The following is a 15,220-nucleotide window of genomic DNA, read 5'->3' as shown; positions in this document are numbered from 1 at the left end:
GCATCTTTCCCGATTACCTCTACACCCTGTATAATGCCAGGGTTAGAACACAGTATGAAGTCAATTTCATTTTTAGTCTCCCCATTAGGGCTCTTCCATATCCACTTCTGGTTCTTCCGTTTGCTGAAGAAGGTATTCATAATCTCAAAGTTATTGCGGTCTGCAAACTTAACTGGTGACTCCCCCCTGCTATTTCTAGAACCAATGCCATAGTCACCCACTGCCTAGTCACCTGCCTACTTTTTCCCTACCTTGGCACTGTCGCCCATTAGTACGGTATACTTAGTTTTTACCTTCCCCACTGCTAATTCTACATCTTTATAGAAGCTTTTGACTGCCTGGTCATCATGAAATGTAGGTGCATAGACTTGCACAATCTTCAGTTTATAGCACTTATTAAGCCTAATATGATGCCTGCCACTTTCTCATTAATGCTGTATAATTCATCTATATTACCAGCTATACCCTTACTGACAAGGAACCCTACTGCTAGTTCTAGTCCATGCAGTAAACCTCGATAACGAAATACATGCCCGCCCTTCAGTAAAGTATATATGCTTCATTCGGCCTCCTAACCTCATTAAGCCCTAAGACATCCCATTTCATACCCTCTAGTTCCTCTAACAGCACTAATAAACACTAATAAGCTAGCTTCACTAGCTAGGGTTCTAGCAATAAACGTTGCTAGGGTCAGTTTCCAATGACGGCCCGTCCAGCGAAGCCAGAGATTCTTAGTATCTTCCGCTGCATCACAGGTCTGACCGCCGCCATGGTCAGTTGCTCCGCAGCCGCTGGGGATTGAAGGCCAGAGGTTTGTTGGAGAGCTCATAGGAGGTAGCGGCAAAATCCTACACAAGGGTAGCCAAATCCTGTTCTGGTGAGGGAGTGCGTTTCCAGAGGTGCTCCCCAGATAGGTCGCACCCCAAACCTCTTTATGCAGTTCCCTCGACACGCGGACTATTTTGTTTTTCATTCGGTGAGGAATTGCGTGGCACCGGGATTTGAACCACGGTCCTTTTGCACGCGAGGCAGACGTTCTACCTCTACGCCACCGCTGCACCTCATATATATTACAACAGTAAGTGAAAAATTATCATATTTTCCCCTACAACGCATTTGCAGAAAGGTAGAACTACAAAGTGAGTATATATTTTTCTATCTTACTACGAATATATTGTAGATTGAAAAATGCAGATACCTTTTTTTACTTATGCTCATATTTAAGCATGGCAGCAGAAATTAATGACAGGGCAAAAGTGTTTGGGAAAGTATGCAGCAAGAGTGTAGAGAACACTGAATACGTTCCTACCCAAACCTATTCCCCAAAAGCCCACTATCAATGATTTAACCCCTTACTGCATTAATTTTCTTTGTCCAAACAATTACAGTGTGCTCCATTCATGACGCAAATGCCTACGGGGAACCTGCACTGCCTAGGTGTCACTGCAATAGTTCCTTCCAGCGACTAAAAACTGCTTCCCTCAACCGCTTGGGTCACTACAAGTGCGAGATCACATTTCGGACGATTAGAGGCCCACATTTGGCCGATAACATGTTTGTCTAGCTTCCCTCAGCGTAGCCCCGATAGCTGACGCACGCCACGTGTGGGTTCGACACAGCATGGAAGGTGATGCAGATTAACGCAAAAAGAGGGTGTGGAAAAGCGCTATCAGTGCACCAAAACCTGCTTGCTCCTCTCGCTAGGCTATGTGTTACAGCACTGCAATCAGCACGGCAAACTTTAGCGCAGGTTTCCTATATCAATCTTTGTTTTGAGAAAAACTATGGTTGCAACAATCCTCCGCGGCCGAGAGCAGCACAATCGTGGCGCGCAAATGCGCTAGTCATGTGATTTTATTTGTATTTGTGGCTTTCTTTTCAACGTGGAAAAAAAGATACACGTGAGACTTTGTCGCAATTAATGAAATGGGAGTTTCTGAAGGTGCTCTCCAACTTTCCAATTCACACTTATGGTCTAAACTCAATAGTTAGTAAATAAGAAAAATTAAAATAATTAGCTAATTAACTAATTGCAAAATCTAAAAAAATTTCTTGTGGTGCACAAGGCAACTGGCAGTTGTATGCAACTGGTTTCCCTGGCCTCAAATTTTTTATTTTTTAGCCCTTGGCTTAAGTTAGCTGGGACACCTGGTATATAAAGCTTTAACTGACCTGTATGAATGTGCCTGCATCCAAGGGTCCCAGTAGGTTTGATTCCCATCTAACACTCCCGTCTTGTGACATCAAACAACCAATCAGAGCCAGGCCATGTCCCCTGCCAAATACTACCACTTTCCAAAAGTGTGCTCGCTACCTTTTGTTCACAATGCTGAAAACTATGACTGAACACCTGCCTCCCCTCATTATTCTCAGTCTCTAAGTGCCTCAAAAAGGATGGCCCTATATGCAGTGCAGTGCTTTCTGGTGTCCACAAGCTGCCCTAATCACACCCCTACTGCGACCAATATGCAAGAAACCCTCCTTTGGTCTATGCTTTCTCTTTTAAGGGGGGAGGAGGGGATCAGGACTAACTTTTGTTTCTCCACAGAATGGGCTGAAATTTGGCACACACACTGTAGATTGTAACAGAAAGACAAATATAAAGTTTCATAACGATATCATCATTAGTTTTTGTTTTATAATAATTTATATGTTCACTGCTTCTGGAAAGCCTGGCATAATAACAAAACATGATAGGGAGCCAGGAATACTTTCCATGCTTGCCCAAATGTCTAATCTACAGCAAGACAGTGTTAGATTTTTTTTTTCATGCGCTAATAATTTTTTAATAAGCATGACATGCACATGACTGTGGATCATTGCATAGAGCCATGCACTTATTGTGAAATAATAAAAAATTGAAAGATAAAGAAACATTTCAAGACTCTTTGCGTGCAGCAAAGTTTATGGATCGCAGCAAAACAAACTGGATTAAAATCAGTTCATACATTGTTGTGCTATGCTTTCCACTAGCGAGATGATCGACAAAAGAACAAAAACAAAATTGAGAAAACGACCCGGAAACTTTTGCAAGCACTGCAGATTTATTAGAAAGCACCAGGGCTGTAATATTTCTCATAACTGCTGTTAGGCATCTTTTTGCACATCTGCCTCTTTGTTTGGTACACTTTGGATGCCCTCTTCAAACATTCTTAAACCTTTTTTTTTTGAGCCCTCTGGATGGCAAGGGCACCAGGGCGCACACCTAAGGTAGCACACATTTCTGAGTAAGCTCTTTGGCTCCCTAAATTGTACCTCACGACTACTTGGGCACAAAGTTTTAGCAAGCAAAGAGTTCACCGCGGAAATCTGCACAAGAATAAACTCGCTGTCACAAGGAGCCAAAATTTGTTCTTCGCCTTGCTGGTCCATCAAACTTAACTTCCGTTCAGTTGCAGACACTGCGCAAAGGGGGTCGCGAATGCCGCTGCTGTCATCGCCAATAAAAAACGCGGCTCTTGGCGTGCCTGAATGGTGCGACAGTCGGCCGATGATTCGTCTGGTGAATTTTCAGTCACCACACTATAGCTCGTCGACGGCTGGGGCTCATTCGCAGGCTGCGTGTCCATGTCACACGAAGTGTCTTTGCAGGCAATGGTGACCTTCAACCCACATCGCCTGCACCGATGCGATCTTGGCTACTTATCTGCGCGACAGTGAGAGAGCCTCCGCTGGTGCGTCTTTTGTCGACTGGGTTATCGGTGTTGATGGCACAGGGCGATTATCAGCTTTACTGTTGCTGTCACATGGTGCAAGACAGCCCGGCACGTTGTCCGCATGTTCAGTCGGGTGCTCCGCTTCTCGTGCTGGCCGCCATCTTTTTCTCGGCGTAGGAGGCTTGCCTTTCCATTTTCCGAAAGCCTGCTTCGTCGAAGATTTCTTTTCAAACGAGCGACGATCCATCCACATTGTAGGAGTAGCAAAAAAACCGAATTCGCGTGCCAATTAAAAAAGCCGGCGTGGTTTGTGAAGCAGACACCAGCGTGACAGCATCCAGCTGTGGTTGCCAACCTGCCCACTGCCGCAGCAGCAACCAATGGGGAGATGCCTTTCACCATGGCAACCAAACGGAGGCATTTTCATCGTAGGGTCCGTGTGACCACCTCTGGCAGACCCGCGCTTCTTTTGTGTTTCTGTGATTGTTACAAGATGGCGACGACCGAAACGGCGAGACGTTGAGCTTTCGATTGATACCAAAATGGCAGTGGGAAAGACGAGATATGGCTCCGCGAACTGCGGTGATTTTGCACGATTTAAAGCTGTTTTCTCGTCTTGTGCACTGACAAATTTTTTTTTCGGCCACTTTTAATACGTTATAAGCCAAACCATTTAGATACAATGTAGATTAGGTGTGGAAGATACCGAAACGAGTGGTTTCCAAAAATCGATTTTTTTCGCGATTTTCGCGATCTGATCCCCGCATCCCTCTTTAAGAATTTATATGTCATATCTGCCCAGCCAGTTCCATTCTGTGCAATATTTACAATTGTAAACAGTAGCATTAGCCAAATATTGTCAGGCCCTTTGCATTTTCAAGCGAAGGCACCACAAACACAAAGTGGGGAAGCACCTGACCTAGCTGCCTGGCCTTTTATGAAAAACCCATGAATGCAATTAGAACTGGGTTTGCCGCTCCGTAACATTTCTGACTTAATCACGAGTACGAGGAGGAGGCTATATTATGTAGAAACAGATGCAAGAACTGCACTACAGGCAGAGGACAGGCAGATGAAAAAGCTGCAACTGGCTGCTAAAACCATTTTTGGGAACAAACTGGAACACATCAGACTGAAACGAAGAAAATTCCCACTTCCACACAAAGACCAAAACATCTCCGAAGCAATATATTAAAGACAAACACAAACACCTCCCTGAAACAGTCCATCTGAAACAAGATTAGGTTAACAAAATACCCCTGCTACATGTCCCTGGTTTAGTGCTTGCCTTACCCTCTTCCATAGATCATGGAGGTGCATAGCCAAAACCAAACACTTATCAGCAACAGACTGCTACGTCACAGGAGCAGTGAGAGGCAGCCTTGATTAGCAAAGGAAAGGACAAATAGCTCCAGTGAGAGAGAGAGAGTAAACTTTAATTATTTAACGGAATAGCGTGGGTGGTTTTCTCAGTCCAGGATACCATTGGCCTGGGCTGTCTCCTGGGCCCTGGTGAGCAGGCTGCGCTGCTCAGAGACCCGTGTGGGCCAGCTCTGCCTCCCACTCCGCTTGGCTGAGTGCTCGAGCTTTATATTTCTCTAATTGCTCTTTGCAGTTCCATATCATGTGAAGGATGTCCGAGACTTCACCGCATGCAGTGCATGTGTTATTTTTGAGTTTTTCGGGCCAGATTTTGTGGTACTTTGCTAGATTTGGGAATGTATGTTCCTCCAGGTGAGTTCGGCTAGTGTGTGAATCAGTGTGAGCTAGTGGCGGCTTGGACTACAGATGCCACCCTGACCAGCTCCGACAATCTTTCTAATCCCCTTCCCCTTCATCTTCGGAAATAAAAGTTTCAACACAAACAACACACTTCAAAAGGATCAAAAAGGAACACCATCACTGCCTGCTTTTCCGCTCAAGTGTGACCTTGGCCATAGAAGGCTCGAGGGCAGATAAAACAACCCTCTTTCCCCGTATGTAATCTCAAGCACTGACTCTACTTATTCCATTGTCATATGCCACCACTTGATGAACTGTCCTGTTCTATCCTGGCATGCCTGTCACCTATGAATAAAATAGCATTGGTGTGCCAAGCAACGAATGTCCAGGACAGAGATATACTGGCTTCTCCTCCGCTCACAAAATTGCTCAAAATCACCACTGAACAGACTGGCAAAAGGGTGAGTGTACTAGACATTCATCAAACCTTCGCTCCTAAACGCAATGTAACAGTCATTCACCTCAATACATCCTTTTCTTGGTACATTGACACATAGCAGAGTATTGTGCCATTCTGACATCTTTCCCTTCCTCTGAAAACAAACTGCAAAAGGTAGACATGCTGCACTTTTTTTCACACATGTTAAGCGTAACAATTTCTTAAAGGCACTGAAATTAAAAGATCTAACATTATCCTTTAATATGACTTGCCTTTTAAAGGCTTCCACTTCTCGTTCCAATTCATCCAAGTCTCCATTTTCCAAATCAATGTCCTTGGGCAGGAACACTTCATCTGTAAAATTATTAGACATAAATCGTTCATTACAATGTGGTTTTTGGAGAACTCTTTAGAACAACACACAAACTTTTTGATGTTTGCATTAGCCTGAATATGAAACGTTAAGCACACAAGCTGGTTGGTGCATATGCCAGAATACTCGATGATCATAGCTTAAAAGAATTGGTTTGGTTTGTTTGTGGGGTTTAACGTCCCAAAGCGACTCCGGCTATTAGAGACGCCGTAGTAGAGGCCTCCGGAAATTTCGACCACCTAGGGTTTTTTAACGTGCTCTGACATCGCACAGCACGCGGGCGCCTTGCTTTTCACTTCCATCGAAAAGCGGTCGCCGAGGGCCGATCCCACATTCTTGAGCACAGCATTCAAGCGCTGTAACCACTGCGCCAGCCCGGCAGGGCCTTAAAAGACCTATGCACTCTATTCCTGATCATTATTTTTCACTGTAGTCTAAAAATTGAGCCCCTAATAATTACCCCTCCCTTTGTGTGTGTGGAAAGTAGAATCTTTCTAAAGTAGGTATAAGGATTAACCAAATAACCATGTAGTTAATGCCACAGTGACTGAATTTGAGGCGTCACGAATTCACACTTCACAACTTGGCTGGCAATACATGAACTTAAAATGTTCTTTTTCACTGCTTCCAAGGCACGGATTTTTTTCATAACTTCCAAGGCGTGGAAATGATGCTTTGCATTCTATTACATCACAACCCCACACCACTATAACATGGCATTTCAGGGGTTACATCTTACACAAGAAATCAGGATTATCTAATTAGCTTGCTCATCGTAAAACTGCTCACTATATAAAGATGCCACTGAAAGTGTTGTGTGATGGAAAGTTTCTCCAATACTCGATATTTGCATCATTTTCTCACTCAAAGCTTTATTTTTATGGTCTGCGTACTTATTACCTTTGAACGGTAGCTTACTAATTGAGAAAGTCTTTGTATCAGTGTATTTATAGTCCATTAAATAGATTTGATATTCCAAAGTAATTCAGGTTAGGAGGGATGCCATATTGGAAGGCTGCTGAAATTCCGACCATTTGCGGTTCTACTAAGCTCACTGGGAGAGGAGGAGAAGAAAAAAAGGCGGCCAGAAGGCAGGGATGTTAACCAGAAAGAATGAATTCCGGTTGGCTACCCTGCACTGGGGGAGATTTCTATAAGAACCTTACACGTGCTATGTCACTAGATGCTCGATCGTCAATATGCGCTCTGCTGCTGCTGAAGGACAAAATGCTGAGCTTGCTTGTCGTCCTTTTAGACAAATAACGACCCAAGCTCTTGCTAAAGGTCCCAATTTTTTTCAAACAATGCAAACACAACAAGTTTTGTGACAGCAGCCATAACATCATTAGATAGTTTATCATTTCGTTAGCACTTGGTCGGAAACTAATTTCAGTTTCCATCTCCTGGCTTTTTGCTTTTAAAATAATTCCGCTTGATATTCTGCAACATTTTTTTTTTGTACTGCAGAGAGGGAACTTGGTTGGTTTGTGGAGTTTAACGTCCCAAAGCGACTCAGGCTATGAGAGACGCCGTAGTGGAGGACTCCGGAAATTTAGACCACCTGGGGTTCTTTAGCGTGCACTGACATCGCACAGCACACGGACGCCACTCCGTTTCGCCGCAAAAAGAACGAAGATGTTAGACGTAATTGCCTCTCTTGACTGCTAAAATGTGGAATGAAAAAAGCGGACATGTTAAACGGATACATACCCCATTTAAAACTTGAATTCTTGTGAAATATTTACTTATATTTGCTTCTCTGTGTATATAATGAACGACGCTTAAGCTTCGCTCTGTATAGACCCAATAGCACTGCTAACGCCTCCACCCTATTTTAAAAGAATGTGCTATGCGTGTATGTGACGAAAATCCGTCGAAACGCAGCCGCCGAGGCCGGGATTCGATCCCGCTTCCTTGGGCACAATAGTCGAGCGCCGTAACCACTGCGCCACCCGGCGGGGCACAGAGAGGGAACTTAAGGAGTGTGATCCAACTGAAAATGTTAAAAAAAAAAACACCTGGAGTTTTCTTTTAACATGCACTGCCATCGCGCAGTACAAGGGCGCTTCACGTTTTGTCTCAATGAAACTTGACTGTCGCGGCCAGGATCAGGATAAGCAATCGAGTGCCCTAACCGCTGAGCTGAGCCACCACAGCGGGGTGGTCTCTCTAATGTGTACAGGATTACAATAGTCGTGCCCCGTTAATATGACCCTTGTTAATATGGACAGTTTTCCTAAAGACCAAACTTTTTAAATGTATTTACACCTCGTTAATATGAAACTCACTCTCTGGACAACGGACAAGGTAGGAATGCACGAATCACATTGGGGTCCGTGTATTTTGCCCCATTAATATGGACAGCATTTTGGAAGAAGCATAGCAGTCCGAATGCGAGTTAATGAAGTGGGCGCCGCCCGCGAACCTACGTGGCACTCTGTAGATAAGCGTCAGCCCGTGACGTAGAGTGGTGATGCGGTGGTGCTGGTAACAGCAGTGACTTTCGAGGTGTAAGCAAACGCCTGAGCCATCTGCATTGGATGCGTGATGCTTGCTGTGTTTTCGAGTATAACTCCCGATATTACTGCAAGCTGTGGTGCGATTGGTTGCACCACGAGGCACAAAAAAGAAAATGGCACCTGTTTTCACACGTTTTCACAAGTAGACCCTTTGGCGACGACGGATTGCCTTCTACCTTGAAACTTGATCAGTTTGTTTGTGCTGCTAAATTTTTGTGGTTGCTTTTCGGCTGCATGACGAAGAGCGCAATAGCAAACGCCTGCAGCTTGTGCACGTTTTGTTGTATAATACTATCAAGTCATAAGAAGTTTTGACGTAATATTCCGCATGCGTATGAAGCTTAATCGAAGGCAGGAAAGCCGCGCTGTGACATCCCACTCACCTGCAGTACCGCCTGTGTATATGTTCGCACAGAAAGGACACAAAAGCTGCTGCGAAGGTAACTGCAGTTATAAGTTGAGCGGTCATCCAGCGGAATATTGCCGAAACAGGCCCGGTCCTATGAAGCAGCTTTTCTGTTTTTACTTTCGCGAGTTTCAATGAATGACTTTTCATCACCAGTGCTAGAGAGCGAGTATACATCGCTACAATCCCGACAAAGCCACGCAGCGTTATTTCTCAGATTATTAATTTTTTTTTTATTGTCATTAGGAACCTGATGAACGAATTAAATTTCCACGTAAATCGATAGTTCTGATCGAGTATATGGTATATGGAGTTTAATGTCCCAAAGTGGATTCGGCTATGAGGGGTGCAAAATAAGCAGAATAAGATGACGCGCATTTGAAATAAAAATGTTTTAAATATTGAAAAAAAGAAAAAACATCACCAGATCGATTAAATTTCGCTGCAAGCGATCATGGAGAATGTTACATTTGCGCTCATGCACCTCTACAGCTCATGCACTTCTCCTGTACAGAAAAGAGAACAAAATGAGAGCATTCTTAAAAGCCTTCACGTATATATTAATCTGAACGACCTCGACACGTCTATACGCTGGAACAGACGTGACTTTTTTATTGACTAGGATAAAACAAGTTGGCAGCGCCCTATAGGTGAATGTTACAAAGAAAGAACTAAAAGACTGAGTTCTTATTTGATGAAATTATGTCAATTAATTTGTAGTTACAGTGGGCTCTACATGTCTAATTCCCTATAGTTGCCGGTAATATTGTTCTTTAGAGTAAAGGTGGTTGAAGCAGCGGAAAGCCCATCAAAAGAGTCGTCATATGAAAAACACACCCTCCAGTCATTCATATCGTTGTCCTTCTTTCATGTGCTAGCAACAGGCCCGAGAAAAGCAATTGATGGGCTAGTTGGTGCATTCCACAGAGCTGTGGAATCTTTCCTTTTCTGTGATAGGTTCGGGAGTTGAACAGTGCTGACTATTAGTTTTCCTTATGCATTGCGCTTTCTCATTTTCATTTAACTTAATCCATACCTGCCAGGTTCACAGAAAAGGCATTAGGGAGATCTCATCAGACCGGAGAGGGTGGGGGAGGGGATGAAGAAGTTACTAGGCATTTATATTGAATGAGTTGTTTTTATTTGGTTCAAAAGAGCGGGAATGGGGTGGTTTTTGTTTGAAAACCACTGACGTGCCACATCACTGCTCACTGTTGGGGAATCTTCGACGCGGCAGATGCTGCCCTTTTTAGAAATTCCTTTGAGTACTGCCGAGAGTAAGTGTTCGCCCCTGCGACAATTACCCAAAAGAATGTGACTGAGGGTTGTGTTGGACATGGATGGTCTGAACTGGATGCAATTTTCTTTTTACAATACTGAACTGCCTCTCACATTCAGCATTGCTGTGTGGTATACAGAGGATTTCAAGCATTACTGCTGAGATACGGCTAAATTTCTTTTGCCCATCTGCGCCTTTCAACTCGGAGATGGCGCTTCACTGCCTGTCGGCACATTCCTCTTGCAGCACATCTTGGGGAATGTCAAACACCTGAAGTTTGACAAATTCCATTTCCACAGAATTCAAAGCTTGGTCTTTCGACTCTTGCTGCTTTAGTGGCAGTAAGACTGGAAACCGCTCCACAAAAAAAAGCACATTCTGAAAGGCCGTAGTGTCGATAAATTTCAGATCTGCGACTCTGGAATTAATTACTGCATTGTCAGCCAAAGAGAACTTGAGGCGAATATAGTCGCAGGCAGCGATCATGTACTTCCAAACAGCTTCATAAAATTGTTCTTGCTCACTTGGCTTAAGTTCCTGAACAATGTGTTTGGCTTCCAGTCCCACCACAATGTCTTCATCATCCTTCTGTCCATCTTTGTCATGGTAATCAACTGTAAGTAGGTCCTTGCGTTCCTTTAGAAGGCGTGGCTGCACAAGCCTTGAAAGGAGGTCTTAAAGAAGCCCAAAAAGTAAAGATTGCAATGCGTGTATTTGAGGAGCTCGAGACTGCAGCCGACAGTTCAATGCCTCAAAGACAAATGGTGTTATTCAAAAAAGACAGCACACTTTGTTGAAGTCCAAGCTCAAAAACTGAAACAGCCTCTCTTCACGTGTTATGCACGGTGGCCTACTCTGGTCCACCACATCAGTGGCCTTAGCCTTTTTCACTGCCACTGGTGCAGCACCTGCTGCCTTCTTTCTCTTCAATTTGCACGGCATGTGTTCCAGTTCTGTACTTTGCACCGACACCACTGGAGTCTTTGGAATTTGGTAGTATGACAGAAATTGTGCACTTGCAGCTTCTTTTTTCACCTCATGAAGGAAAAAACTCAACAGAGGTCCCCATTGAATCATTAACCTTTCCAGGCATTTCCCAAGCGACAGCCATCGGGTTGGCACGTGCTTCAGAATTTTTCAGTACTCAGTGGAAATGCATAAGAACAGTTTTTCTTTTTGCACTTTTTTCCAAATAAAAAAAAAAAATACCTATGAGGACTTCGTCCACCTTCGCTGGAAGACAACACGCTGCTTTTTCCGCTGCAATGTTGATTAAATGGCACGGACAGCCATTTTATGGGCTTTTTTACGGCTTTTATGGGCTTCAGTCAGCGCTTTTCTTCCCCAGCATGACGGCGTTGTCAGAGCCAAAAGCTATGCAGTTAGACAATGGTATGTCCAAGGAATTCAGAGTATCTATCAGCAATCTGGCGAAATTGCGCCCAGTTGACTGGCCCTCTAGGGTGCTCAGCACAAGAAGTTTGCTATCGATCATGCCCAATTCTTCAACAAAATATGTAACCACGATCGGGTACAGCTGCGCTTGGCTGTCATTACTGCCATCCACGGCAACTGAAAACACTCTTTTTCAGGGCACTCACCGTGCTCTCTTGTGCGTGATGCGCCATTTCATCGACAATAGCTGTCGTCTTGGTTCTAGAACATGCGTAGCGCTTCGCAACGTCAGACTTTGGGAACATTTGCGCAACAGAGGTCCCACATGCTCAGAGGCGCTCAGCGGGACGTTATGCTCCAATAAGAAATCGGTAAACAAGCACTCCACACGGATGACATCGCTGTCGTCTTGTGCACCGAAGAAATCTTGGAGACGCTGTTGCTTGTCTTGGCACTGAAGGTTGCTTGAGTGCATCTTCGACGAAATGTGCGTAGCCAAGTCTGTTCTGTCGCCGTGCGAGATGCTGATGTCACATGTCACAATTGCAAACTGTGCAAAATGCATGATGCTCGCCTTTCCGAACAGCACAATACATCCAAACTTTGCAGTATACTGCCTTAGGAAGACCTAAAGATATTTCTTGCGCTCTTTGATTAGCGCCATGGCCGAAGACAATGTTAACGCGGCACTAAACAACACACAACGCACGCCCCTTGAAAACTGCACTAGGCCATGCAACTGAGCTGCCGAAGGTAACAAAGAACACAAGCAAACACGGAAGTTGCCTAAGCAAAAACTGGTGTTAATGTAGAAATATTATAAGCAGAAAATAAGCCACTGGAACTTTAGACAAAATCCGACCTTAGCGCCACGCCTGAACCGCCTCAAGCAGTAGCGGCGCTACAGTCTCAAACAGTGAAGTGAAAGTAGTTCTGGCAGTTTTAACTACTGAGGCTGGCCGACTATGCTTTTTAGACCTTTCACTGATCAACATGTCAATCGGTGTCAAGCGGTAGATAACATGTCAATCGGTGTCAAGCGGTAGATAGCCTTGGAGCTATGTGGCCAGACTAGAAAAAGGATTTGGCCAAACATGGGAGCGTTTCCAGGAGATTTTTGTTTTGGTCGTACAATCGTACAAAAACATCAAGATTCGGGAGTCTCCCGGATAATTCGGGAGACCTGGCAGATATGCTTAATCAGTCACTATACAGCCACCCACCATAGCCGCGAGCTGTTGAGGCCATGGCGAAAGAAGCCAATTCAGCTCTTCACAGGGTATTTCCAGCAGTAATAGGTTGAAAAAGTGCTGAACTACTCTCCAAGCCTAAACCAAACCGTTTATAAGTACAAGCGAAGCTTATGCTTCAGAATATTTGCATACTGGTTTCGAAGGCAGCATCGCTTGGCGCTGTGTAGGCTCGCTGCGTTTCTGCCTACACCTCATTGATTATGAGGCAGCGCACCAGGAAAAGCAGACAGTAAGAGGGACAAGTTCCGAGTATAACAAGACGGATAAGATGCGGACCCCCCAGCATCATTAATTACAGGTTACTTTCGCGCATCTAGGAAATGCAACTCTTTTTCAAATAGCAGAATCGGTGGTGTGCTGACACTGACAGCATTAGCCATTGCCTTCGCCTCGACAATCTCTCTTGTTTTGCATACATGTTTGGCCAGGATTCTGCAATCTGAAAGGTTGGGTTTGCAGGTTTGCAATTATCCGCTCCACATCCCATGTTGCTGCCGATCGCAGCGCCACCTTTGTTTACAAACATGATGTTTGCCTATATGACTGGACGTTTGAATGGGTCCTGTGCAGTTGGAGAGAACCGAGCCGGCGTGCAGTCTTTTTCGAACGGGGAAAAATGGGCAAGAGCGGAGAGGAATGCAGAGCAACAGAGGGTCAGCTAAGTGAGAGACACTGAAAGGAGGAGACCAGGAGACTTCTAGATGGAGCAGGAGCGCCACAACGAGAGGCCGCAGTACAGGAAAGCTGCCACATGTGGTTGTGATCAATTCTGCTCAACATGAGCAGACATACCAGTAATAGAAAGCACAGGAAGAACCACAATACCATGTCTCTTCCGTGAAGCCGTTAATGCTTTTTGGTCAGAGTTAAAACACGCACTCACAAACCAGAGCAACCACAGAAAGGCGTCGAACATGCAAGTGGAACCACGCGTCTTGTCCTGGACACGCTTCCCTCTGGGGCACGTGGTTTTCGTCACTGCTATGCTGCTGAACTGCCATATTTTGCACCCTTCTCCAAACTCTAGCGGTCCATACGTTGGGCTTCGATTTTGAGTTTGCAATGTGGCCCTGAGAAGGTCTAAGCTCTGTGCAGTCGGCTTGGCATCATTCTAAACTGTACTTGTCCCATTCCGAGCAATCCAGGCTGCTACTGGACAAATAATGCAATTCAGTATGTTGTACAACTGTACACCCTTTTTTTTTTTTTTGACTGATTATTATTATTTTTTTTTTTTAACTTCACACGGAAACGCCTCAACAATGGTGGCAAGTACAGCGCCCAAGGTAGCATCCTCCTCCTACACTGATCCTGCTCAACAACAAAGGTATTATCACAATTTCACAGCATCAACACTTGACTTTATAGATGAAAGCAACAGCTTTGTGCTAGAAGATGACATTTATTCATCTGATTTCAGTTTTGCCAGAAATCAGTGCTCTATCCAGCCTAGATTACCGACGGTCTTCTCCTGTCTGTAACTTTCACTTTTGCCATAGCAGAGGACATTCACTACTTTCCAGGCCTCTCTAAAGGTAATTGGTACAGTCTGAAAGATTTTGTGCGACCAGCAGTGTAGCAGACAATTTTCTGCTCGATTTTGGTACCACAGAGCAGGGTAGTCTAAAACTGTGTGTGCAAGGTTTGGCTCTTTTTTTTTTTTTTTTTCTGACCGAAAAGTTTAGCATGGAGGATTTTGTAATTCGAATACTTGTTTCTAACATAGTAAAAGCATGTAACATATGTTCTAGATTTTATACTTTCTTGTTTTCTGACTGTATATATTCAACAGTTTTGTGAATTTCAGTGCAAACCGCAAATTTTGCCAGCCAAGTTTTTTCGTAGGCATTTTTGCAGCCACTGACAGAAAAATTCTATTAGCTAGACAATAATGTGCTGCAGTGAAGAAAAATGATTAAATCTACCACCCTTAAAATTAACAGTTTTCTTGCAGTAAGAAAGGAGTTAGCTTGGACTATCAACAGCAACAGTCTACGAGAAATGTGTTGATAGAAAAAAATATTACAGAAGCCCAGCTTCCTGACCTGCTCGCCTTGCATTGTTATCTGCGGATAGCACACATGGCCGCTCGTACCTTCAGACACATACACTGGCCTAGGTGAATGGCTTGCAATGATTACCTTTTTGTGCACCTGCATCCATGAACTTTTGCAGTCA

The 15,220-nt window shown here is 44.3% G+C and overlaps 1 protein-coding gene across 3 annotated transcripts in view; it reads right to left on the bottom strand.

Moving 5' to 3' along the window:
* LOC146205331 (uncharacterized) overlaps positions 1–15,220 on the bottom strand; it is a 121,566-nt gene that overhangs the window by 22,721 nt on the left and 83,625 nt on the right. For all 3 annotated transcript variants that reach the window (XM_084589974.1, XM_084589975.1, XM_084589976.1), the window contains one exon: positions 6,090–6,171. In XM_084589974.1, coding sequence (XP_084446100.1) covers positions 6,090–6,171 — 82 coding nt within the window. The remainder of the gene's footprint in view (positions 1–6,089; positions 6,172–15,220) is intronic.

Source organism: Amblyomma maculatum, chromosome 1 (genome assembly GCF_055883805.1).
Source record: "Amblyomma maculatum isolate TAMU_Amacu chromosome 1, ASM5588380v1, whole genome shotgun sequence".
Lineage (NCBI taxonomy): Eukaryota > Metazoa > Arthropoda > Arachnida > Ixodida > Ixodidae > Amblyomma > Amblyomma maculatum.
This window is presented reverse-complemented; position numbering and strand designations above follow the sequence as displayed.